Source organism: Gekko japonicus, unplaced genomic scaffold (assembly GCF_001447785.1).
Source record: "Gekko japonicus isolate JY-2015 unplaced genomic scaffold, Gekko_japonicus_V1.1 scaffold16, whole genome shotgun sequence".
Classification (NCBI taxonomy): Eukaryota; Metazoa; Chordata; class Lepidosauria; order Squamata; family Gekkonidae; genus Gekko; species Gekko japonicus.
Window position 1 is genome coordinate 1,418,191 of NW_015169777.1, and position 27,669 is coordinate 1,445,859.

A 27,669-nucleotide genomic window follows, 5' to 3' on the forward strand; every position below is an offset into this window, starting at 1 on the left:
GGAAGTACAGTAGTCATGTGGCTCTTTTTGGTTGATGGTAATTACAAATATGGCTCTCCACAAACTGCAAAGTGAATATTGCTGGGCTACATATATAAACTGGCCCTTACTTACTAGTTAGTATGTTTTGGATTCCAGCTGCTGTTTTGTTATATTCCAATCTTGAGTACTTTCTTTAAGTAAAAAAGATGATGTGCAAATCTTTGAAACACCATACATATTTAGGTAAAACACATAATAATTAGAGATTGTTTAAAATTATCAATGTCTCTTCCCTTTCAGGAGTGTATCGTTGCATTCTGGATAACAGTGGATTAAAACATTGTTGGACAATGTTTGACAATGGCGTGTTCGGATTTCTGCAAGGAGAAGTAGTCAAAGAATATTTCTGATATCTTGAGGACTGAAAAGTTTTCCAGAAGACATTATAAAAACTGGAACAGGGTGTTGTAGATGGGGCCAAAACTCATAATATCCAAGAAACTGAAGTAATACAGGTTATTATAATTTAATAGCACCCATTTAAAATATATGCTGTATTAACATTTTCAGCAGTTACAAAATATTTACACAATACATCACTGTAGGTGGCCTTGGATAGTTAAAAAATCCTTAACTGCAGTCCAGAAAGTTTTAAAAGACTCCTGTATGTAGCCCTTCTACAGCTACAAATTTCTGTTATTTCTATACGCGCCAGATACAATGACCTGTCTCATGTATCAGTTCCTTATCTAAGACAGAAACATTTTAAACAAGGTTTTCACATAAATAATGTTTTCACTCAATGATATGACCATTAAAAAACAATTTTACAATGACAAGTTCTCTTGATGTAACCAGTACATACAGCTTTAACAAAATAAAAAGCACCCTCCCCCAAAGCACCAGGCAAAACAGACAGGAAACACAAAAGAGGTAGTGTATCATCTGTTAAGATGTCTGTGTCCATAAAGGACTGTAATACAACTTAAGTGTTTAAGGAAAAGATTTGTTTTTGGTGGCATAACTCTTTCTCATATCATTATAATACAAGCTATTGCACATTTGGGAGCATGAGCCAAGGTTGCTCCTTTGTACTGTATGCCTCCATCTTTCCTTAGGGGGTTTTGGGCAGTGCTGTTAAGGAGGTTAAGAACATGGGGGTTTTCTGAAGGATTTCCAAGTATATATATCAGTTCCAGAGAATAATACCACAAGCACCAATCACAAAATTAAATATGTTATCAAGGTTTTTAAAACACATTTCTCCTTCTTAGGAGGAAGTCTTTTTCTTCCTGAGATTCTTTAAGAAACAAGAAAAACTTTTCTTCACAATTCTTCTGTAGTTTTGTAATAAACTCCTTCCAATAATTCCATGATGATGTAAGAAACCCAATTCCAGTCAGAAGCCTAGAGAAAACACACTGAACCACTTTCTATGTAGTGCTGTTGTCCTTGTTTGAGATATGGAAATTTATGCACTTGAATGACAGGTAGCTGATTGGTGTCTTGACTGTGAAAAAGGAATTGGGTTTTATGCCAGCTGCCATCTTGAACCTGCAATGCATGGAAAAATATCATTAATGAAAGTATATTAATACTATAAATCAGGGGTGTCAAAAATAAGGCCCAGGGGCCGGAACTGGTCCATCCAGGGCTCTTATGCATCCCACCAGCAACTAGTGTAAGGGAGGTAACAGGAAACTGCTGTGGGGGGGGGAGTGTGTGGGGTCACTCTGATTGTGGCTTCAGCATGGCAGAACAACCTCGTTTGCAGCAGTCAAGCAGTGTGGGAGCATCTGCGTAGTGCTGAACTGCTGGCTCTCCAGTCCATGTGGGTTTCCTTTGCACCTCCCTCCCAGCCCTTGCAGTGAGGCCACAGTAACTCAGAGCTTACCAGCTGCTATTCTTAATACAGTTTCTATCTCGGGTACCTGGCATTACATTTTATGGCAGACATGGCTCAGCCCAACAAAGTGACATTTATGCCAGATCTGACCCTCGTAATAAATGAGTTCGACATCTCTGCTATAAATAAATTAAAGCAAGCTGCTTGCATACACAGATTTTATTTTGCCTATCTCTTAAACGAAAAACAACAGCAGCAACAGAGCATTAATTTGTACAGGATTTATGATGTTCCTATTTTCCTAGTCTGTGGATGATAATTCCATTTTGGAACAAATCTTAACAAGAATCTGAAGTCTGGATTGATGTGGACTCCTTATCCTGTATTGTGATAAATTCTGAAAAACACTTCAGAAGTTATAAAAATAAGCACCACATCTTATCTTCTAAAATACTGAGCAAATTTTAATTAAAATGTTTACATTGTGCAATGTATAATATAATTCAATGTATAAAATAACTCAAAAGCAGTGTGTGGGACTGGCATGGGATTCCCAGGTTCTTCAAGTCTTGAAATTTACAGTCATTCTTCCTTGCCCAACCAGTCAAGATTGGAGATACAGTGGAGGCTACTGAAAAAGTGAAATCCCTGGAGAAAGGGATCTGTGAAATTCTTTAGGAAAGTTCTATATTACATGGTTTTCTGCAGAAATAGATCTCAGAGAATCTCACAGGGGGGAAAAATGCAATTATCAGTAGCCTGAAACTGCATCTTCTTTGATGTTATCATCAGTCTTCATTCAGCAAAATAGTCAGCATAATGACTTAGCTAGAGTGTTGGACTTGGATTAGGGAGATGTGAGTTCAAACTCTTGTATGCCCATGATGTTCACCTTGGGCTAATCGCCCTCTCTCAACCTAACCCATCTCCAAGAATTATTGTGATAATAAAATAGGATAGCCCCATGTACACTACTCTAAGCTGTTTGAAGAAAGGACAGGATATAAATGTAGGGTGTGTGGGTGGAAAGTGGTAGGAATTTAACCAAGTGGAAAATGCTGATTCGGTAGCAGTTTAGCACCTACTCTGCATGGTTTCCAGGTCTTTAAGGGCTTGTCATCCTGCCATCTGTCTGCACACTGAGGTCAGTGTGAGTTCCACAGAACAAATGATGACAAGAACAGATTTTGTGCAAATGGATACTTACTGGCTTTCTTGAATAAAACATGAAGTATTTGGAATGCAGCATCTTGTTCATAACCAGAGTTGATCCATTGGAAAGAAATTAGTTCTCCAAGTTTCCATGAAATAGTTCCAAACACTTTGACTTTAAAAAAGTTTAACCTTTCAATTTTTATTATAGATTAGACATGAATGGCCTGCCTTCTGGCATAATGGGTATAGGGAGTAGGAGTTGGTGACAGTCTTGGACGGAGGCAGGAGGGCCCACAGCTGGTTATGTCATGCTCACCTCTGCATTCCTGATCTGGGAAGATCAGAGTTCAAATCACCCGAAATCACCAGAGAAGTGCAAGCTGCAGATGCATGTGACACATATTTTGGATTTAACTTCTAGCAGGTTTGCTCTAAAGGTTGGCCATTGCTAATTTAGAACATTAGGACAAAATTAATGTTAGTTATGTTAGTACTTCTAGAGTACCTGGAGTCTAATCCTAAAAGCAAATATAGTTGATAGATACCACAGTTCCTGTTAGCTTCTGAAGAGATGCTAACAGACGTTAATATGTATGTTCATGGGTGCGTGGGTGATGAGGGTATCAGTTTACTGCATGAAATGAAATCACCTTCATTTAAAGAGCATCTTAAATTAGATGTTATGTTAGAAAAATACAGTTTAGACTCAATTTCTATTAAATACTGCTTTCTTTGTAGAGATCTGAATATAGCAGTAGATGGTTTACCATGCATTCATCACGAAGCACTTTTGGTTCAAACAAAGTATTTGCTTCAAACATTTGACCATTCCATCCTTTGAAGCTGATGGAGGGTTTCTGGGCACCTGGTTCATTGGTTCCCCACACTGGAGTGTTTAGGCAGTGAACAGTGATGGTATGGATTGCTTCTGAACTCAGCAAATGAAGGAAGTTCATCTGTACTTTTCCAATGCCAAACTCCAACTGGTTGACAAAAGCATATTACAAGACAATCAGATTGACCTCTCTGGCCACGAAAGCACAATGAAACTATGCATAGGAAATACCTTCCAAATGCTTCATAAACATTTATTTCCACTGGTTTAACAAACTGTAGGTATTTAAACTTCTAAAAGTAAACTATTTAGACAAGATATGCCCCTTGCACACCACAGAAATATGTTCCTCTTACAGAAAGGTTTACAGAATATGAGTAGGAAGATAACATACAATTCGTAGTTGGAAAAAATCAATGCCTGTTCTTCAAGAGGTCAGTTCCACATGGTTCTTACTTATGGACATGTGTTGACACTTGGCATAAATCTGTAATGTTTCTTCAGCTGTGTCCAACTGGGTTTTGTGCATTAGCCTGTTTGTCCCCAGGGAATAACAGCTTTTATAGACCGCTCCCATGTTCTTTCAGTTTTTCCAGTGCTTTGAAAGCCAGAATAAACTGGTGATAAATTGAACAACAGGAACTACTGAAAGGCGACCATCACTGTATAAACTAAGTTTTTGTTCTCCATGTAACATAGGACCTTAGACCATGACAAAATTTTAACCTACAATCCTATTTGGATTTATGCTTATTTGGCATAGCTCTGTGAGAAAACCCAGCCTGTTTGGCAGGCTGTAAGAACTTCTTGCGTTCCTGTCTTAGGACTGCTACAAACAAGGAGAAGTTAAGGTTAACATTACAGCAGGAATTGATTGTTTTTTCAACCCCAAGGGAGGTCAGAATTTCTTTCAGCCAAAACAAGGGCATTTTCTATGGCAGCACCAGCACTGTGAAACAGCCTGGCAAAGGAAGCTTGTGAAGTGTCATCTCTTGGAAGTGTCATTCCATTTCTTGGAAGGTGCAAGGTAGAATTGTTTAAAAGGCTGTTTCTGCATTTTAGTGTGTTCTCAGCCCTCATAAACTTTTGTGTTTTACATTTTGTAAAAATGGTGAGGACATGTCTTAAGGTTTAGTATTTTATAGACTACTTATGAAAAGCTCCACTTGTGGTTCACTGGATTCAACCAATCTATTATTCCTGATGTTGTGCCAGATAAGAAGTGATATAACTCAGGGATAAACTATAGGTTACATCCCATCTACATGATATATTAGCTTAAAGGCTCCAGTGTTACAAAACATAATGGAGAAGATGTGCTTTGCTACAGAGGAATGTTCTGGATTTGTATTTACTTTACAAATGTGGAAATCATAAGGGGAGTGTTATAATAGTCATGCAGGATAAAGATTAAGTCTATCTAGTCCAGCATCTTCCCCCACACAGTGAATACCTACAAGCAGGCCATAGAAAGCCCAAAACTTCCCCTATTGTTGCTCCCCAGCACTGGTATTCAGAGGTTTACCACCTCTGAACACAGAGATTCAATTTAGTAGCTGTGACTGATAGCCATTACATTAACTGTCTATTTTATTCCCATACTGCTTTGTCATGAAACCAGGTTCTGATCTACACAAGACCCATCTTATCCCATGACTGCTAAATTTTCTCAAAAGCCTTTGGTAAGGGACTTCGTTAAAAGCCTTTTGGAAATCTTTGTATATGATATCTACTTGGTTACCCTGCTCCACATGTTTCTCAACCCTCTCAAAGAACTCCAAACAGTTGGGGTTTTGTAAAAGCCATGCTGATTTTTCCTCAATAGGGTTTGTTCCACCGTAGCTGCATCTCACTGATTTTCCCTGTCCCACCAGGTTTCTGAGGGTCAAACTAGATGAGATGGTGTCCCCAAGTTTGCCCTGTGGATATCCTGCCATATTTTAGAGAGAGTTCCCACCAAGGAGCTCCATTTAACAGTGCCGTAAGTGCCTGGATTCTGGTTAGGATAGGAGTGGTGGGGGGGGGGGGGGGGGGGCTCCTGTCTTTCACTCATGACATTTTTCCAACCTGAAATGGTACCAGGCGTTATCTGTTGACTACCCCCCCCCCCATCATTGGGAACTCTTCAAAATGGTGGCATGTCCTCAGGAAAAACTCAGGGATGCTATCTTGTCTAGTTTAGTCCTGAGTTATCACTATATCTGTTATCTCACTTGACATATCCAAAGCATTCCAGTTTTCCCATTTATCTCAGAGGCACCTAGCATTTTCATAAATACCTTGTTTCCTTCTCCAAGCACCCTCAGCACTGCTTTAGTCTCCTTACATGGTTTATGGTGAGAGGGGCTCCCCCACACAAGAACTTCTCTCATGTGACCCCCAGAGAGCTTTCTTCAGAACAAGGTCCACCATCTGAGGAACTGGTATTATGTAAGGCAGGGGTGTCAAACATATGGCCTGTGGGCTGGATCTGGCTACTGCAGGGCTGCTATCTGGCCTGCAAGGAACTGGCTCTCTGCTGCTTCCTGTTCCTGCTTCTCATTTCCTGCATTGTATCTCCTTTTGCCCAGTCTGTCCTATTTCCTGCTTCACAGAGGAGAGAAAGAAAGCCAAACCTTCCTTCCCTCAATTGGCTGAGGGGTCTTCCCCCTCCTCTGAGGAGGAGGAAAGGGAGAGAGAAATGGAGTCCTGTGGCAGTTTTAAGACCAACTATGTTTTATTTCAGGTATAAGCTTTTGTGTGCAAGCACACTTCTTTGGGGGGGGGGAGAGAAATGGAGTCCTATGGCACTTGGAGAGGTCCCTTTTCCAATTCTAACAGATGGGGAGGGGAAGAAACCTAATAGTACAGCTTGCATTCTTTATTAGTGGAAGGGAGCAGAAGTCCAGTAGCATCTTAACTAACAAAATTTGTGGCAGGGCACGAGTTTTCATGAATCATTGCTCACTTCTTCAGATACAGCTAGTATGTCAGTCCTTCTGTCCTTATATCTTGGAGAGGGAAGTGATTTTCGATGCCAAATGACAATAGCAGGTATTTGTAATGAGAGAAGAAACCTAGGTTTCAAATAATTCCAGGAGAATGCATTGTCTTGCACTTCGTTATCAGTTGCAATTCAGCAGTCTTTCTAATCGCCCTTTGAAATTCCTTTGTAAGAGAACTGCTACTCTTAGATCAGCAACGGAATGTCCTGGAAGGACAAAATGTTCCCTTTCTGGTTTTTGAATGTTGTGGTTTCTAGTAGCAGTAGAAAGAGTAAGGTCGAATCTGCATTTGCATTTTTTAATCAATTTTGTGCTGCTGTGACGCCGTCTTTCTCTATGCTTGTTTGAATGTTGTTCAGAGAAGATTCTTTTAAAGCAGTGCAGAAGTGCAATGACAGTGGAGCCACCACGAAAGGGAAATAAACATATGCGGAAGTGCAAAAGTATGCTAGCACTGTTGAGGTGTGAAAACAACACCAAATGTAGACAGCTTTTTTAAAGACGGTGTCAGAAGGCTGGGACACCGGTGGGAAAGACAAATGCAGATTCGACCTAAGGGTCCAGTAGCACCTTAAAGACTAAAAAAATTGTGATAGGATATGAGCTTTTGTGAGTCACTGCTGTCTTCTTCAGACTTATTTCCATTTATTCTGTGCATCCTCCTGGACTGAATTCTCCTGTACCAAATTAAGACCCAGGTTTCCTGTCCCATTACCAGTGCTGATATCTCCTTTCCTACTACCCCTCTGCATATCACACCTAATCCAGGCTGTGGTCACATGGAAAGCCTATAGCAATTTGTTCCCACTATATTTTTGATCGGGGATTTTTTTTGCGGGTTGGGATGATCACACATCGCTCCCTGAAACGCTTGGATCATACAATGAAACTTCAGGCACCGTCCCGATAGCGACTGTAAGCTGTGAACGCTCAGTGGAGCTTCCATGGACAGCCATAGAATAGCACTGATTATCCAATGAGGAGGGGGTCACAGTAAAGATGTCCCACTTGTGAGTGTGTGTGCCCCCCCGCCAGTCTGCTCTGGAAGAACCAGTGCTTGGGGAGATGGGCTCTGGGCTCAGCGAGGCACATCTACTGTCGCCCAATCGAGGTGAAGAAGGAACACACACAGCAGCAGGGAGTGAGGGAAGAGAACCCGGATGAAAGCACCCGCCCACCTTCAGAATGCTCCTTGGAGGCGTTGCAGCCCCTCCCACTTTGCTCCAAGTCCGCTGATGATCACATTGGGTCTCCCAGTGACCTGCCTTCCCCCACGGTAATTGGGGGGGAGAAAAGTTACAGTTCCCTCTCGGCATTTGGGGAGGGAGGAGATCAGCTTTGGAGACAAGAGGAGAAAGAGTCGGCTTCTCTGCCCCCTTCCCGGCACCACGTGAAGGGGGGGGGGGGGAAAGCAAGATTTGTTTTTGGTGAAGTGTGCAGGATCGGGGGGGGGAAGGGGGCAGCAGTGGACACTGGTGCGTGATGGATCAGACCCAGAAGAGAAGGAAGCCGGTTGGCAAGAGGAGCCTTGCTGGAAACCAAGAAACCCAGGAACTGATGGGGGGGCAGGAGAGAGGAGTGGAAGAAATCTATGTGCGCTTCAGTGCAGGATTACTCATGCGCTCAAAGGAGGAAGCTGGGGGGGGGGGGCCTCATCGCACGAAGGACGGTCAGATGACCTAATCACAATAATTCTGTGAGAGATGGCTGTCCAGATTGGCAAAATCGCTGATTCAAAGCGCAAATACCCAGAAAGTACTTGATTTTCCCGGTGTCGAAAAACTTGCTAGGGAACCGGGAGGATTGCGTGACTGAGCCCACTTCGGTGCGGGAGGTGGATGCAGTGTCTGATCAGCAATTTTAAATATGAGAGAGAACAGCAGTGAAACCCGATCAAAATGACCATGTGACCACAGTCCCAGTCAGGCTTGCTATTGCTATTCAGAATCTGAAATCATCTTTATAAAGTTTATATCTTCGGTACCTTATGTTACATTTTATGGCACACATGGTCCAGCCCAACAAAGTGATATTTATGTCAGATCCTGCCCGCATAACAAATGAATTCTCTGGTGTAAGCGATAATTCCCTTTTCCTCATCTTGATGTCTTCTACTCCAAGACTATTATGCTCCCAGACAGTAGGGGAGATGTCCCCATGGAAGCAAGATGCCTCTAGCACATCCCTGAAAGTCTCATCAGTCATTATCTTTTGGAGAGTGAAGTGATTTCAGACGCCAAATGACAATAGCAGGCATTGGTAATGAGAGAAGAAACCTAGGTCTCAATTCAGTCCAGGAGGATGAATTGTCTTGAGCTTCATTATCAGTTGCAATTCAGCAGTCTCTCTAATCTCCCTTTGAAATTCCTTTGTAAGAGAATTTATCTGCAGCTAAGAGAGGGAAAAGTTTGCAGCTGGCAGGGAAAGGTTTAAGCACTTTCCTATCCTTTCTTCACAGAAAAATGCCTTCTTACAAGGGCACTTGCTAGAGAAATGGAGTTGTCTGGCTAATGTTTCATGCAGGTGCAATGTAAAATGAAACTGATGCACTCATAAGTTAATATAATGCACTGTAAATATTGGTTGGCCCTAATAGTCCAAAAAAGTGAAACATTTACCTTAGTCACAGATACAGGTGATAAACATGTCTGGCCACCAGCAGTAAAGTTGCAGAAAACTTCAATGGCATCAGAAGTACATCCAATATTTGGATCAATCCAGTATTTCCCTATCAGTTGAGAAAGGTAAAGGCAGAATAATTCTATTACACCTTTCCCCCTCAAATTCTTAGTGTTTAGATTACATTGGATCAGTGTTCCCTCTAAGCCAGGGGTGGCCAAACTTGCTTAACGTAAGAGCCACATAGAATAAATGTCTGATTTTTGAGAGCCACAAGACATGAACCAATATTACACATTTTTACTGGGAAATATGCAAATTTGCTTTTTATTAACATTAAATGAGACTGCCAAAAATAATAACAAAAGTGGTAAAAGCAGATATTGATAATGATATTTATTTATCCAATGATATTTGTTTGCTAATGATATTTAACTTCCCCAGCCGGGAGCCGCACAATATGTGTGAAAGAGCCGCATGTGGCTCCCGAGCCACAATTTAGTCACCCCTCCTCTAAACTGAGTTAGTGTGAGCTAGCGTACAGTTTTTTAGCCTCTGGCTCACACATTTTTGTCTTAGCTCAGGAAGGATGGCTCCAGAGCAAACTAATTTATGCAGTAGCCAAATAGCTCGCTCACAACTTTAATGCCAGTCACTCACAAAGAAGAATTTTTGCTCACAAGACTCTACAGCTTAGAGGGAGTATTGCACTGGAAAGGTCTATAGGGTACTTTAAACTGAAGGTGGCTACAAGGAGTAAAAGAACTTACAGTTAAATTTTATTTTACTTATTTTCAAAAGTTATACCCTGAGTTTCTGCTTTCATCAGGGCCACCAAGGCAGCTAGCAAATTAAAAAGCATACATAATAAAAACACATCTTAAAAATCAGTCAAACCAAACCAAAATACATCATTAAAACAATTAAAATGCATGCAAAAACATAAAAACAGCAATTAAAACACAGGGAAGGAAGGAGGGATCACTATGGAAATGCTAGGTAAACAAAGAAATCTTCGCCTGCTGGTGGAAGATGGCAACAGAAGGGGACAGACAAATCTCCCTTGGAAGAAAGTTCCAGAGTTTTGGTGCTATGACCAAGAAGGCCCTCTCCTGTGTTACCAGCCAGCAGGGCCACCTGAAGTAGAGCCGCAGAAGATGACCATAGTAGTTTGGTAGGTTCATAAGGGAGTAGGCAGTTTTTCAGGTATGCTGATCGCAAGCCATATAGGGCTTTAAAGGTTAACAATAGCACCCTGAATTGTGCCTTGAAACAGACTGGGTGCGTTCAGACGGGGGATTTACAACGGTTAGGGTGCCGGTTCCAACCGGTGTACTTAAGGGCGTTCACACGGCGAACATCTGCCTCCCGTCCCTAACCATTGTAAATCCTTTTACACCGTTGTACTCTGCCACTAGGTCCGAAGTGGTGGTAAACAGAGTACAACGGTGGCTTCCGATACAAACCGGCGTCTGATCGCTCTCCACCGGTGCCTAGCCACTTCCGTTGGAAGCCTGAGGCTTCCGGCTTTCCCCCGCCATTTTTTTTAAAAAAACTAAGCGATATGCGCTCAGGCGAACCTTCGCCCTGAGCGTTTGTTTATATATATAAAAAAGCCCTTACTTTACCGTCCCGGAGGAGTCCGGGACTACAGGGAGGCCAGGTTGGGGTTTAAACTTTAAAGGTGTGCTTACCTTTAAAGTTTAAATGTGGGGGGGGGGTTTGAGCATGCGCAAAAATCGCCATTCTCCGAATGGCTGCCTGTGCGAATGCTCAAACTGCTTAAAAAAAAAAAAAAACCGCTGACGCCCGCAGCGTGTGAGCGGGCGTCCAACAGAGGCATTCGCAAGATGGAGGGTGAATCTGATCGCGTTTCTGCCGGCATAAACTGCACCGGTTCCAACCGGTGCAGTTTATGCCGGCAGAAAGGCCGCGTCTGAACGCACCCACTGGGAGCCAGTGTACATGTGGCGAAGACTGGAGTGACATGGTCTCTGTGAGCCACCCCTGTCAATATCCTGGCTGAAGGGCCAACTGAAATTTCCAAACACTTCTTAAGGGCAACCCTCACACAGAGTGCATTGCAGAAATCAAATCTAGATGTAACCAGGGCAGGCACCACAGTAGCTGGATTTTTTCTGCCCAGGAAAGGCTGCAGCTGGCTAACCAGTCGAACCTGGTAAAATGTACTACTGGCCACAGCTGCCACCTGCTTATCCAGCAGAAGGCTTGGGTACAAGAGCACCCCCAAACTACACCTGTTCCTTTAAGGGGAGTACAACTCTATCCTGAATGAGTGACACCTTAGGTCCAGGGTCAGACCTTCTGTTCACTGATTTTGGGTTTCTCCAGCCTCCCTTGGATCAGCCAGAAACACAAGATAGAGCTGACTGTTATCTGCATATTGGTGGCAACCCAGGCCAAATCTCCAGATGACCTCACCCAATAGTTTCATGTAGTATGTAGTATGTAGATACTGAAAAGTATGACAAGATGGAGCTTTGTGGGACCTCCTAAGCCAAAGACAAAGGGCCTGAGAAGCAGTCTCCCAGACCACCTTCTGAAACCTACCCTCCAGGTAGGACTGGAACCACTGCAGCCCCAGCTTGGAAATACAGTCCAAAAAGATACCACAATCAATGGTATTGAAAGCCACTGAGAGGTCCAGGAGAATCAACAGAGTTGTACTCCCTCTGTCCATCTCCCAGCGCAAGCCATCCTGTTCTGCTTTCAAAACAGCATCTATTACTTTTGAGTGGTTAATATTTGAAACAAGACATTGAGGATCAGGATTCATGTCAGACTTCTTGATGATACTGGAGAACTTACCATCAGAGACTTTACGTTCACAGTTAAGCAAATCCCTGCAGATACGTGCTGGGTTATCTCGAGTTCCCAATGGATTCTTGATAGTATGTAGTAAATTGCTAAGATAATGTAGTGTTTTGAATATCTCTGCACTATGATCCAGAAATGTTACTTCAGTGTTCTGATAGCTCTGCCAAGAAGAAGCCATTATTGTTACAGTACCATGAAGAAATGCCAGTACCTTGGAACATGGAGCTATGTCAAAAGCCAAATTAGAAGGCGTGTACAAGTACAAAAGTTTATAGCATATAGCCATTGGCCATCACAATATAAATGATCAAAACAGTACAAGTGTTGGCAACACAATATAAAATATATAAATGAAGTAAAAGTATAAGATCAAGTTACTCAATAATATATTCTAAAAGTGCTGTCAATCCGTAGCCCTATCTCTTATTTTCCTTGCAGCATATAGTGCCATTCTATAAGAAATGGTGGGATTGGCATCCGAAAGTAAAAAAGTTACTATATCGGTACCTGATGTGGATTGTAGGATTGTAAGAACCGGGTTAAGGAATTTGATTCTAGGGCCAATATACAGAGGGCATTCTAAGATGTAGCGTGTTAGATCTTCCACCAAGTCCCACACAGACAGATACGTTGGTCGTGCGGGGTTTTGAGATATCGTCCTTTTAGCAGCTCAGATGGCATGGTCTGAAAACAAAGGGCAGTAAAAGCCCTTCTTATGCTGTAAATTGAAATAAGGGCCAGATAGGAGGCCTTGGAGTGGTCTGTTTTAAATGCTGCATACCATGGAGCAAATTTCTGTTGACTGATTAGGGATTTGTCAATTAGAGTATCTTTGTTGTAAACCCAATCCCACAATTGTTATCTGAGGGGAGTAGTAAATCGTCTAGGATTGTGTATTTAGCAATGGTATTGGATAGCGTGCTAAGACGGGCTGGGTCGATAGTCTGCAGAATATGGAAGCTAGATCCGTGCCCCTCCTGGCTCATTAAAGCAGGTCATGAGGGGTTTCGTGGTGCCCTAAGGGAGATTATCAACAAGTCCCTCTCTGAGGGGCTGTTCCCGGGGGCACTCAAGAAAGCGATGGTCCACCCTCTCTTGAAAAAAACATCTCTGGACCTGGCCGAATTGGCCAACTATTGGCTGGTGTCCAATTTGCCCTATTTGGGCAAACTTATCGAGAGGGTGGTGACATTACAGCTACAGGGCTTTCTGGATGATGCTTCTATCCTAGATCCTTTCCAGTCTGGTTTCCACCCGGGACATGGAATGGAGACAGTGCTGGTCGCTCTTGCTAACGACCTCAGAAGACATCTGGATTGAGGCGGTGTGGCAGCACTGTTGTTGTTAGATCTGTTTGCCACGTTCGGCATGTTCGACCACCAGTTGCTGCCAACGTGGGGATTCAGGGGCTCGCCCTTCAATGGCTTACCTTTTTTCTCCAAGGTCAGGGACAAAGGGTGGCGATAGGGGAACAGCAGTCCCGGAGACATCCTCTAGAATGTGGGGTGCCTCAGAGGGTGGTGCTGGCCCCGATGCTGTTTAACATCTATATGCGCCCCCTTGCCCAGATTGCCCGGAGGTATGGGCTTGGGTGCCATCAGTATGCTGATGACACCCAGCTCTATCTGATGCTCGGCGGCCAGTCGAACTCCAGCCCAGAAGATCTTTACCGGGTGTTGCAAGATGTGGCTGGTCGGCTCAGACTGAGTCGGCTGAAACTAAACCCGGCGAAGACGGAGGTCCTGGGCCTGAGTCGGGCTGGTTCGGGGTTGGGGCTCCCTCTTCCGACCTTCGATGGGGTGCCTTTGGTGCCAGCGTCAGAGGTTAGGAGTTTGGGAGTGCTCCTGGACTCCTCGTTAACTATGGAGGCCCAGGTGGCAGCCACTGCCAAGTCGGCCTTCTACCGTCTTCGGCTGGCCTGGCAGTTGGTTCCCTTCCTCGACCGTGATGACCTGGCCACAGTGATCCATGCGACGGTCACCTCGAGGTTAGACTACTGTAATGCTCTCTACATGGGGCTGCCTTTGTCGCAAATCTGGAAGCTGCAGCTAGTGCAGAATGCTGCAGCCAGGCTTTTGATGGGTCTCCCTAGGCGGAAGCACATCTGGCCTGTGCTGAAAGCGCTGCACTGGCTGCCAATAGCGTACCGGATTCACTTCAAAGTGCTGGTTCTTACCTTTAAAGCCCTATATGGCCAGGGTCCGACATACCTAAGGGACCGCCTTTCCCCATATGTTCCCCCAAGGGTACTACGGTTGGGGACGCAACATCTGCTGGTGATTCCAGGCCCCAAAGATGCCAGGTATGCTGCTACCAGGGCCAGGGCTTTTTCGGTGGCGGCTCCTACCTGGTGGAACAAGCTCCCGGAGGAGATCCAGGCCCTGCAGGACCTTGCACAGTTCCGCAGGGCCTGCAAGACGGAGCTCTTCCGCCAGGCTTTCGGGTAGGAGCTGCCATTACGTCTACCACTACCTCCACCACCAATTGAGTTGGGTAACAGCAGGGGGTGAGATGGCCCTGTGTTAAATGTACTACAGTGCTGCGTGGATCTGATACCACTGAAATGGGACTGCTATCCCCAGGAAGCCATCTTGTTGCTGAAGACTTTCCTGAAACATCTTGAGCACTTTGTATTGTTGTAATTGATGGATTGTTTTATTTTGTTTTTAATTGTCTTAACTATTGGCATATATGCCCTATCTGTGAGCCGCCCAGAGCCCACTTGTGGGGAGGGCGGGCTATAAATCTAATAATAAATAAATAAATAAATAAATAGTTGCTAAAGGAACTTGTGTCAGCTAGCTGATGTATAATGTACCGAACAGGATTCTCAAAAGCTAACAGAATTATGAGAAAGAATGAAAGCAAAAATTTTATATGTTTAATGTTAAGGAACAGAATTTTCTAAATGCCAATAATTATTTTCAATATACAGAAAAGATAAAATAAAAAGGTGCCTCCACAAGAGATATATGACAGGCCTTTCTGAATTATCTCATTGTGCTTCAGTTCTACTTTAGTCTTTGAGATACTACTATTAAGTCCCAATTCAAAGGCAATTATATTAATTCCCACATTTGGTGTGGTGGAGAAGTCAGGGAGGAAGCAGGAAAATGGATGGCACTGCTGCTATCTATTAGTAACTTAAATAGCTAAAGAAAACTAAGAAGTTAACAAAATGGCTCAGGCAGAGCTAGAGGAGCTGCATCATTAATGATGACAAGTGCTAACTAGCAGGGGCTTGTGACACTTGAACAATTATATTCTATACAACACCACAAAGGCAACAGACATATTTGTTGTAGATTAGAATAACATTTTCCACTGATAAAATATTGTTGTTTGATTGCTAACAAAAAGTGATATCCTTGCAATAGAAGGGCTCCTTTGAGCCCAACATCTGAGTGACACTAATGCATTTGTTAGATTAAGGAAAGTAACCCCCAATTATGGATTAAAGTAATGTGAAAACAGTTAGTAATGTTATCAACTGTGCTTTGCACTTTGAGTACTTCTCTTAGGCTTCAACCCCACAAACAAAACAATGCTTGGTGTTTTAATGCATGTTTCAAATTGGCTGGTGTTGCATAACATATTTAGTATTTAGGTCAACAGCCTCCAAGATTCATATGCATAACTGAAATTTAGGCCTCTTATGCACGCAGAGCTTACTGCAGAGAATCCGAGCAGTCAAGCATTTAAACTTGAATTCAGATTCTGTGCCTGCAGTACGCACCATTCTTTTTCTATTTATTTGGGAGCTCAGCCACTGTGCTGCCTTCTCTTGCCGTCTGGTTGAAACCGGATGGTGGGAGAGGGCAGCCCAGCCAGGATTGCTGTGCATGCAGGGAGCTGATGGCTCCTCACACCCACGGCTCTGCGCTGCCTTCTGCTGCCTGGTTTCAACAAGGCAGTGAGAGAGGGCAGCCCAGCTGGGATTGCTGTGCATGCGGGGACCCAATGGGTCCTTGCACACATGGCTCTGCGCTACCTTCTCCTGCCACCTGGTTGAAACCAGGCAGCAAGGGAGGGCAGCCCAGCTGGGATTGCTGTGCATGCGGGGAGCTGATGGCTCCTCATATGCATGGCTCTGCCACTGTCTGGTTGAAACTGGGCAGCGAGAGAAGACAGCCCAACCATGAGCCATTTCATATTTTTTACAAGCGGCATGGGACTACCCTGTTTCCCCGAAAATAAGACCTACCCCCAAAATAAGCCCTAGCAGGATTTCTATACATTTGTGGTATAAACCCTAGTGTGTCGTCTTGAGAAAAAATAAATATAAGACAGTGTCTTATTTTCAGGGAAACATGGTAGTGATAGTCTCATATCGCTAGACTCATGCCACTTGTAAAAAAAAAAAGTAAAACAATAAGGGACACACTGATGAATGGCAGAAGGTACATACTGGGCCGAACAACCTTGATGTGGGTGGGGAGTGGCAGCAAAGGGGCTTGGGGGGGAATTTGAGGGAATCTGCATGCTTTTGAATTACCTTTGGCTCAGAAGCAAAACAAGGGGAAAATTGGCACAAAACCACCTTCAGAAAACCCAGAGAGACGGTGTTTGGAAAGAAAACTGAGCGCTGAAGGGTGAGAAATCAATGCAGAACGAAAAAGAAAACCTGACGGGCATGCACGGTGAAAGCGAGGCAAAACACCCATGCATAATGGGCCTTAATTGGGTAGCCCAGTCTACTAACACTTTAAGATATCAACAAATTTTACCAAATTGTATACTAAATAATTCAAGTACCATTTATCGTGCCAAGCAGTTTACTCCTAAGTTTTTATTTTGGAGAGGGGAGTTGATTGCATTTGTTTAAATTGCATTTTGTAAGCCCCTTTGGTTCTTCATTGGGGAGACAAATGGGGTAAAATACTCAAATACATACAAAATGTGTAGGTGTGTGGTAAACAAAACCTTTGTGGACAAGCACTGTTTGTCTTTGAAACTTTAATGAAAAATATAGATAATGTGCTAGTACCTCCATCTGCAATGCGGCATTTGTTTCAATCAAGCTTTGAATAGCAGCATTGATATCAATTTGCCTCTGTACATAATTAAAAAAAATTATTAGCAGCATAATCAACAAATGGCACCTCAAAAATATATTGTACATTTTCCAAAGGTTTCTACAGAATTACAGTATTATAACCAAATAATGGGAGTTGTTAATTGTAGAGGACTCTCGAGCAAGGGAGCCATCAGAGAATGCCACCTTTCCCTATACATTTCAGGTAATATATAGGTAAGGTTATTCTGTGACACCTATGAGTGTCACTTCTATTCAGAACTAATCAGTGTTCACTCATGTCTTGTAATGCAGAGGACCATGCATAAAGTATGTTACACATTAATAGTTACGTTGGTGGTAATAAAGGTGAGATTAGATACTGATTATGAACAAAATGTTACAAACAGGAGGGAGGGAGCCTTTTAGAAGTGACAAACTTTATCAAGGGTTTCCAAGAATAGGGATGGACACGAAGTTTGGCTAGTTTGTGGTGCATGAAGCAATGTTCATGAACTGAAGAACCACCATGAACTTTCACAAATTTTGATGCCATTCATGGTCATTTAAATCCCTGCTTTTTGCTCTTCACAAAAAACTGCTGTTTGGGAGCCATTTAAACCACAGCTTTCTGATCCCCGCAAAAAGCTGTGGGGAGCAGAATGCAAGGGGAAATGGCTGGGCGCCATTTAAAATTCTGCTTTCTGCTCCCTGTGAAAAGCAGTGGGGAGCAGAAAGAAGGGTTTAAACATTTTTGGGTATTTTTATATGTGTGTGTGTGTGTGCATGTGAGTGTGTGTGCACCTGGAAGTCATGATGACCTCTGGTGACTGACTCCTACTGGGGGCCTGGAGGATATTCAGAGAAGTAGCTGAATAAAGCCTGCCCCCACCTCCCACCTCTGGTATTTCACGGAGGTCTCCTATCCAAGTACTTGCCAGAGTAGACCCTGCTTAGCTTCTGAGATCTGACGAGATTGGGCTTGCCTGGGCTATCCATGTCAGGGCTAGAACGGGATTAAACTTTAAATGGCTCACGATCCGATACAAACCAGGTCAGTTTGCAAACCATCTTCCTCGTTCGTATGGGTTCATGGTTCAGTTTGTGGTTCAGCCACAAACCACACCACAAAAATGTGGTTCATGCCCATCCCTATCCAGGAAAATTATCGTAAAGGGTTGCTGGCCTCTAGGTGGAGCCTGGAGATCTCCTGGAATTACAACTGATCTCCAGACTAATGAGATCAGTTCCCCTGCAGAAAATGGCTGCTTTGGACAGGGGACTCTATGGCATTATATCCCACTGTCTCCCTCCTCCCCAAATGCCACCATCCCCAGGCTCTGCCTCCACATGTCCAGGAAGTGAGGTGTGGATTAACTTGGTCTATATCAAGTTGAAATAATGAAAGGTAATTGTTCTAGAAAAGAAGTGCTAACTTGAAAACACTTAAAGCTTCAGGTGGGAGAAGAATGTGCTGGAAAAATGTTCCTAAGGGTATCTATATTTGAAGAGACTGACACAAAGAATTATTTCTACTTAGCGGATGTCTATATGTGTTATGGTTTTAAAATGTCACTGCCATAATTTTTATATGTGTGTGTATAAACACACAAATACACACAGAGAGATTTAAAATATGTAAATTTAACAAGAAAATAGACAAAATATCAGAGACTTTAAGCATTGAAACTTTGAGTCAATTGGGTATATGGTTCCCAACAGGCCTGGAGAAAAGTGTCTTGTCCCTTTAACAGACACTTAATGTATAGAAATGATCAGTTAAACGTTTTTCATGGCATGGAGGTAAATAACATCACCTGATAAATAATAGCCAATTAAGCCTCTGTTAAAGGGCCAGGACAATTTTCTCCAGGGATGTTGGCATGCCTAGCTGAGGTAGTGGGCACAGTTCTTCAGCATTTCCCCCTGTACACCCTCTGCTGAAATGGATAGGAGCTTGGTAACAACACTCTTGGTCAACTCAAGTACATTTTTAAGGAAAACTCTGTAGTTGAAGATCTCAGAAGACTGAGTCCCAGCTCTGTATCTAACAATACCCATCATCACAAGAGACATATGTCACTTACTCTTAAACCTGGTGCTCCAGGTGGACCCTAGAAAATAGCAAGAAAAAAGAAATAAGACAGATTTCATATTATTTATACAGTCATATTTATATTGAAACTACTTGTTATTTACTTACAGGTAGACCTGGATGACCTCTTGGTCCTTGAGGACCCTAAGTAAAAAAAGATAATACACACATATTTAAAGATCCATATTCCACATTGCAATGAAATGTAGTTTACAAAAAGAAGTAGAAAAATGTAATTTATTTATTAAATTAGCTGCAAAAAAGACCAGAATGGCAAGGGCTATTGTCTACTAGTTTTGACCTGCACAAAGATTTCTCACTGTAGCTAAAGACCATTTGAGCATCCCTGAAAGTGCTTGTTATGTGCTTTTTAAAAAGTGAGAAGATTTCTTGACAAAAGGTGCCTGCTCATTAGGATTGAATACTGATGTGCTCTGTTGATCCAGACAGCTCTATAGAGTAGTATTTAGAAGTAATTAACTACAGCCACAGTTTGTGTAATTTCCCAGTGGCCCATCTATTAATATATAACAATTGATTAAAATATTAACTATTTTGTATTATATTATAATTTATTTATAAACTATGCAAATATTAGCCTTAAGTCTATTTTAGAATACTGAACAAGCATGCAGACAGAGAAGCAGTTATTTCCCCAGGTTCATACTGGGAAATGTTTGCCTAGGAATGAATCTCACCTTGATCCCTTTTAATAAGGAAAATTTCCACTCCTGTTATGTAACAGGGTGTCATTTTCTCGGATACATTGGTGTTCATAGTTTGAATCTTAAAGAAATATCATGTGGAAAGAAGCCTTCCTGTAGCTGCCATTGTCACTTAATCCAAAAGTTGCTACAGACAAAGTTGCTTCCATCCTTCAGCTATTTTGGACATGGAGGGAGAAATGCTGCTGCTCATTTACTCTTATCTCCTTGCAGCACCTCATTGGGTTTTATTTCCTATACCACCACCACCATCCTCCAGAAGACACTGCATTCCCTTGAGGGTGACTGGCTCCCCCTTGCCCAAAGCGTGAGGTGAAGAATTGATAGGAAGGAAGATCATGGCACATAGATGCCTATAGCTGCCCAAGAAGGGGCAGTTACAGCTTCATGGAAGCTGTGCTCCCACTAAGTGTATGCTCTGGGGCACAAACTCTGACAATCTACCTTGGTTATGGCTTAAAGGTCAAGCGTACACAGAATACTGGAAATCCTGAACACTCTTTTTTATTAAGATTCTCACATACTGATTTGGAATTTAGTTTACTGTTTGGACTAAAGCTCTCAACTGACAAACATTCCAAATTCCATAATTGGCTGGTGTGTTTGGAATGCCTCCTCTTCCTTCTTTCTGTGCATGCTGTCCTGCCAAACGAATTGCAATTTGCAGGATAAAAGGAGTCATATCTAAAGATATCCTTGGAAGGTGTCAATTACCATAAGCATATTTATATACTGTCCTCCCACCTTGAAACAGATCTCCAGGATGATTTACATTACCTTAAAAGTTTACATGACATTATGTACAAGCTCCTGCTATGTACATCCCACTTGTTCACATTGTTGAGGGCACTGTATTGCCTGGGGGGGGGGGGGGGGTAATGTAGGATGAAGTCATGGAGGTATTCTATGTGTAGACCGGTTCCTCCCATATGTGGCTACTGTGTGAGTGTTGTTATGCTGCCACCATGATTAGTAGACTCTGGAGATGTTAATAAATCCTCTGTTATTCAAAGCAATGCCTGAAGACTTTTTCAGCTTCTCTGTTGTAGAGTACTAATTACACTATGGCTGCATTAGGCCATCAATACTGGGCTGGTGGTGCAGGAGGACCATAGGATTGGCTCTGCCTATTTGTGATATGACAGTTCACATTAAAAAAAAAGAACATGAGAAGCTCTTTCCAACCAAGTTTCTTCATCAGTTCAGGCAGACTTTTAAAGATCACTATCATTCAGTAATCCCCAAAGGGAAAAAAAGCACCTTTACGTACTATAAGTGAGCATGACAGGATATTAAAAAAGTGCAAGGGGTAACTTAAGAACAGTTAAAGGAGGTTAAATAGATGAAGTAAAATAAAAATATATACTGTAAATCAACGTATGCTTATGATGATGTTGAGGAAAGTGGGGGCTGTGGGAGAGGGGGTTGTTCCCTCCTGCTCCTTACAACCCTGGAGCAGTCAAGGGCTTTCTCAGCTGCCAGCACTCTGGTCCACTGGGATCCAAAATAGGGTGGGCACAGAGCACCCCTCGCCCCATATCCTTCTGAGCAGCACCCTTCTACTGGTGGGGTGTTGCCTGGCATAAGATCAGCCTCAATGAATGAAGACACAGCCAAGAGTGAACAACTGGTTTATTAAACAAAACATGGCAATAATCAAACAGATGAAGAAGAAACACTGTAAACGGACAGAAGATTTAACACTGGGTATGATACATCACCCTGCCAACAAAAGTCCGTATGGTCAAAGCGATTGTATTCCCAGTAGTACTGTATGGCTGCGAGAGCTGGACCATAAGGAAGGCTAAGTGCTGAAGAATAGATGCTTTTGAATTATGGTGCTGGAGAAGACTCTCGAGAGTCCCCTGGACTGCAAGGAGATCAAATCAGTCAATTCTAAAAGAAATCAACCTTGACTGTTCCCTGGAAGGCCAGATACTGAAGCTGAAGCTCAATTACTTTGGCCACCAAATGAGAAGGAGAAGACCCTGGAGAAGACCCTGATGCTGGGAAAGATTGAAAGTAAAAGAAGAAGGGGACGGCAAAGGATGAGATGGTTAGACAGTGTTATCGATGCAACGAACATGAAATTAAGCAAACTCCGGAGGATGGTGGAAGACAGAACGGCCTGGCATGATGTGGTCCATAGGGTTGCAAAAAGTCGGACTCGACTGTGCGACTGAACAACAACAACAGATGTACCCAACAAGCAGGGCAAAACTGATAGTCAAAGGAGCCAGCAAGAAACTAACAAAGCCTTTGTAATATGGCTACCTCACTGGTCCCTAGCCATACCTCCATAACTGGCCCTTCCAGGGTCAGTTCTGCTCTTCTTGGGATAGGGATAATCTGCTGATAGCAGCCTCTCTGCCACCCAGCTCTTGGGAGAAGGACAACATCCCTTCCTGGGGCCTTATATCGTCTAGTTTGTGTCCAAGTAAAATTCAAGGGGTTGTTATGGCCTTTAAATCCCTTCGGTACCCAAGACCAACATATCTAAAGGACTGTCTTCTAACATATGTCCCTGCGTGCTAACTATGGCCTTCAGGCTGCTACCTACTGGCTGCTCTCTCGCTCAAGATGGCTCACCAGGCATCAACAAGCGGTTGCTCCTTTTCCCAGAGAGCACTGTGATCAGGGATCCAGAATCAACTGGTCCGAGCATCAAGGAGGCCAGGCTGGCAATAGCCAGGGCTTTTTCGGTGGCGTCTCCACTCTGGTGGAATGAACTCCCAGAGGAGACCAGGGCCCTACAGGACCTCTTACAGTTCCACAGGGCCTGTAAAAGGGAGCTCTTCTGCCAGGCTTTTGGAGCTGCCACCCTCACCCCCACTGCTATTACCACTGGGAATGTCAACTGACATTGTATGGCGAAGAGCCCTGATCCACTGGACCCCTAATAACTGCCCGAGCCGATTCCCCCCCCCCTTATGACATCTGCATTATCTTCTTATGACATCCAATGCAGACCAACGGTACCGACGCATAAGACTAGCACTTTATTATTATATTTGGTTTTAACATAGTATTTTAATGTTGTATTTATTATCTATATGTATTTTGGAATTTTCTCTGTTGTAAGCCGCCCTGAGCCGGCCCCGGCCGGGAGGGCAGGATAAAAGTTTAACAAACAAACAAATAAATAAATTTCCACTGTAGTTTCTACTCTTCCTGAGCAACCTGATGAGGTGAGGAGAACAATTTTAAAGATTTCAGGAGGTGCTGCAACCCCCTTTTATCCACTAGGGCATTTAATCGGGTCTAAACTGCAAACATCTTTTGGAGTAGGAGGGTATCTGGGGTTCTAATCTACTGGTCTTAAAGTATAATGTTTTAACTGTGATGTGTTAGCCATCTTGAGCCATAGGGAAAAGTGAAATGCCAATGTTTTAATAAATAATTTCAGTAGCATTTTAGATTGTTTTCCTTTAAAAGCAATGCTTTGCTGTTTTTATTTTAAAAAATCCACCTTGGCGATAGCCTGCTTGATAACTTGCTGAAAAACTATGAAGACCACATTATTTATTTTCAAATTTAATGTCATTTCAGACTTCAAATTGTAGATGAGGCAGTCATTCCAGCACCTACACATAATACATAAATGTATTATATCAACAGTGAATATATGGATCTGATGTAGCTATGAGCTTCTGAAATCCAGAATGCCATATAAGACTTGAAATTACATATTCTTATTAGCAACTCAGATCAATGCACACAATATGGTTATTTATATGTGCTGAAAGGCTGCTTCAAATGGAAAATTTTCATACCTGCATTTTGAAAAAGGCTATACAAGAGGCAGACGATACCACTCTAATGGCAGAAAATGAAGAGGACCTTAAAAGCCTCTTGCTTACGGTAAAAGAGGAGAGTGCAAAAGTGGGATTGAAGCTCAACACCAAAAAACCTAAGATCATGGCATCCAGCTCCATCACTCCTTGGCAAATAGAAGGGGAAGTCGTGGAAGTAGTGACAGACTTCACATTCCTGGGATCCCAGATCACCGCAGACTGTGACAGCAGCCATGAAATTAAAAGGCGCCTGCTCCTTGGGAGGAAAGTGATGGCGAACACAAACAGCATGATAAAAAGTAGAGACATCACCCTGCCAACAAAAGTCCGCATGGTCAAAGCAATGGTATTCCCAGTAGTCACGTATGGCTGCAAGAGTTGGACTATAAGGAAGGCCGAGCGCCGAAGAATAGATTCTTTTGAACTATGGTGCTGGAGAAGACTCTTGAGAGTCCCTTGGACTGCAAGAAGATCAAATCAGTCAATCCTAAAAGAAATCAACCCTGACTGTTCCCTGGAAGGCCAGATAATGAAACTGAAGCTCAAATACTTTGGCCACCAAATGAGAAGGGAGCACTCACTGGAGAAGACCCTGATGCTGGGAAAGATTGAAGGTCAAAGAAGACGGGGACGGCAAAGGATGAGATGGTTAGACAGTGTCATAGATGCAATGAGCATGAAATTGAGCCAATTTCAGAGGACGGCGGAAGACAGGAAGGTCTGGCGTGATCTGGTCCATGGGGTCGCAAAGAGTTGGACTCGACTGTGCGACTGAACAACAACAATAGAAGAGGCAGCCACAAAATGGCTCTGAGTATTTCTTTACAACACTGAAAATGTCATGCCCAGGTCTGAGATGCTCCTCTTGCAAAACTTCTGGGACTACCATTGTACTTTATATTTGTTTCTATCCTCCCCAGGTTCACAAAGGAAATATTGCCATTTCTGACTATTTCCTTAACTGGCTTTTCAAAACATGAATGGGGCATCTATTGTTGGAGTGTCTCTGAACTGGGCTTTAGAGCAATACAATAGTGCTGTTCTGAAATGCACAACCCCTTTGTATACATTCTCCTATACAAGAAAAAAAATCCTTCCCATGAAACATAATCTACTTTGATATGTTTTCATTCATAGAAAATGATAAATTTATTATTTCTTCAAATGTATTTATTCTTCAAATGTATGCATCTTATTTCTTTAAAATGTCTTAATCAGAAACCATACTACTGCTTAAAAGTCACTGAGAATCTAGGAGGAATACCAACAGCTTTCCTCTCCTCCAAATAATAAATTCAGAATGGAATGAAAATTATTGGATCTCTGTCATTTGTGAAAATTGTTGGGACTAAAATACTTTCCTGGCTATGGAGACTAAGCTAATGGTTTTGTGCTGCCAACAGGTTCTATACTTTTCTTCTGACATATGTCTCATACAGTGCATTCACGACGGAAGGAAATTACTTACTGCCAATCATGCAGAATTTCAAAGGCAAAATTTCAAAGGCCCACAGATGCTCATTTTCCACTGAAATTCCGTGGAAAAAGCCCATTGACTGGAAGCTGGCTGTTTATGTCACAGTATTTTTTTAAATGATTTTAATGAATTTTTTAAAATCAAGCTTGTCCTGAAGTACTTTGTTGTTCTAAGGCATCTGTACCATGATCTGAAACGCATGTCCAAAAAACTCCTGCAATAGTGCCTAAGCCTAAAGGAGCTTGAGTGGTTTGCACAATTTGGCCAGACCCATTCTTTATTTCTGTTCTGAACGTGATGTAAGAATTAGGATGGGTGGTGCTAGCCATTTTAAGTATAAAACAAGTTACCTGTAAACTTTTCAACAGTATAGACATGTTAATTTGTGCTCATAAACACAGCTGAAGATCAATGGATCTTGACATAGTTTGCCATTATAGGAACCCACCTGTGGGATCCTCAGGCTGCAGACTCCCCTCCCTTCCTTCCATGCAGGTTTGATAATACAGCCAAATAACAAATTATGGCTTATTCTCTTATAAATTCTCAATTTAGAATTAAACCAGAGCTAGGAATCCTGGTTTGCAGAGAAAAGAACAAATCCTATACAAATTCTTGTATAGGAATTTTATTTTCCCTGAAAACCTCAAGGATTATCCCAAACCAGTATTTTAAGAACAAGCTGTGGATTGAGGTTAAACATCAGTCACACCATAAGGTACATTCAGATAAATTAAACACAATATTAGATTGTTTGTGATGGTGTTGTTTCTTCCTCTGCCTCCTCCTCACCTAACACAGTGCAAAGACTGAAGACCAAAATCTTCAACCAAATCTAATTAGCTGTGATGTCTGAATGCCCAGGTTAACCTAAACACCTCCTGGGCCATACTTGGGATACTTTTTTTCCTGGTCATCATAACCACGACTCAACTGTGTTTAGTAATCCCATTTAGTAGGAAGGCACTTGAAATCAGTTAGTTTAGGCACCTGCAACTGGACTTCACACTAATTTGTAGCTGGTTGAAGTCTGTGTACTGTGTGACAGGAGAAGGGAGGGGCCAGGAGAGGTCTTAACCAGGTTCATGTTCAAGGGATATTTGTAATGTATGAACAGGATAATAGCCTCCAACTTTTCTTTTAGCTGCTCCTCATGTATGTGCAAAGTAATAGTGTTACAGAATCAAAGATGTTAAAATTTTGCTTTAAAAATCTTCTTAATTAAGGCAGTTAGGCTGCTTATACACAGGGATTTTTTCCACATGGAACGCAGGAGGCCACCAAATGTAATGTAATGGGATCTTCCATATGACATCATGATCAATGTGAGCATCACAAGCCTCATGGGTCTTTCCCCTTTGTGCAGGATCAAATGAAAACCTCCTCAAAGGAAGAACTATGGGCCCAGCATCCATATGGACAGTCCACCCAGAGCCAATACATGGAAGGGGAGAGAGCTAAGCTCTGCATTCAAAATAGTGGAGTAAAGTCTGTATTTCTTGCCTCTCACCACTTTTGGTCCCTTGAAGCCCCCCCCCCCCCAAGCTAAGCTGGGAAGGGAAAGAATTATCAGACTGGAAATTGTGGGTTTGGTGAGCATACTCAAAATGCTTCATTAGAGATTCCCAGTATGTACACAGACACTTCACAGAACTGTATTAGTCAGGGTTCCTTGGGAACAGAAAAACATTATTAACCCTTTTTAAATCTGTGGCATAGATATCCCCAAGGAACTGGTATGTAAGATGATGTGATAATGGAGAGCCAGTGTGATATAGTGGTTAAGAGTGTCAGGCTAGGATCTGGAAGACCCAGGTTCATATCTCTGCTCTGCCATGCAAGCTTGCTAGGTGTCCTTAGACCAGTCCCTGATTCTCAGCCTTACCTACCTCACAGAGTTGTGGCAAGGATAAAATGGAGGAGAGGAGAACGATGTAAGCCACTTTGGGTACTCATTGGGGAGAAAGGCAGGATACAAATGAAGAAAATAAATAAATATAAATGGCATTCTAAACTATTTCTGGTTAAAGGAATTTGCTCACTCTTACCTCTAACATCAGCAGCTGGTGAAATCACAATGCTGAGCTTTCTTTGAAGTGCCCAGTTGCACAAATGCACAGAGCAAAAAAAATATTGCTGATAACCTTTCATAACAAGGATTAAGTAAAATGTTTGTAAAGGGCAGAGTGTGAACCAGAAATCAGACAAACATTCTGTGTGCGTGTGTGCTCTAGTGAAGCAATAGTGACTGAATCAAAAGGTAGACAATTTGCCCTGATGACAGCCTACCAGCCCCGTCTATGAT

The 27,669-nt window shown here is 42.6% G+C and overlaps 1 protein-coding gene across 1 annotated transcript in view; it reads right to left on the minus strand.

Moving 5' to 3' along the window:
- Nucleotides 1-1,389: 1,389 nt before the first annotated feature.
- The window catches only part of COL24A1 (collagen, type XXIV, alpha 1), a 346,183-nt gene continuing 319,903 nt past the window's right edge, over nt 1,390-27,669 (minus strand). Inside the window, exons 50-56 of the mRNA XM_015416682.1 lie at nt 19,477-19,512; nt 19,361-19,387; nt 17,247-17,312; nt 12,251-12,419; nt 9,421-9,530; nt 3,751-3,966; nt 1,390-1,536 (exon numbers count right to left, since the gene is read on the minus strand). Of these exons, the coding sequence (XP_015272168.1) occupies nt 1,390-1,536; nt 3,751-3,966; nt 9,421-9,530; nt 12,251-12,419; nt 17,247-17,312; nt 19,361-19,387; nt 19,477-19,512 (771 nt within the window). The remainder of the gene's footprint in view (nt 1,537-3,750; nt 3,967-9,420; nt 9,531-12,250; nt 12,420-17,246; nt 17,313-19,360; nt 19,388-19,476; nt 19,513-27,669) is intronic.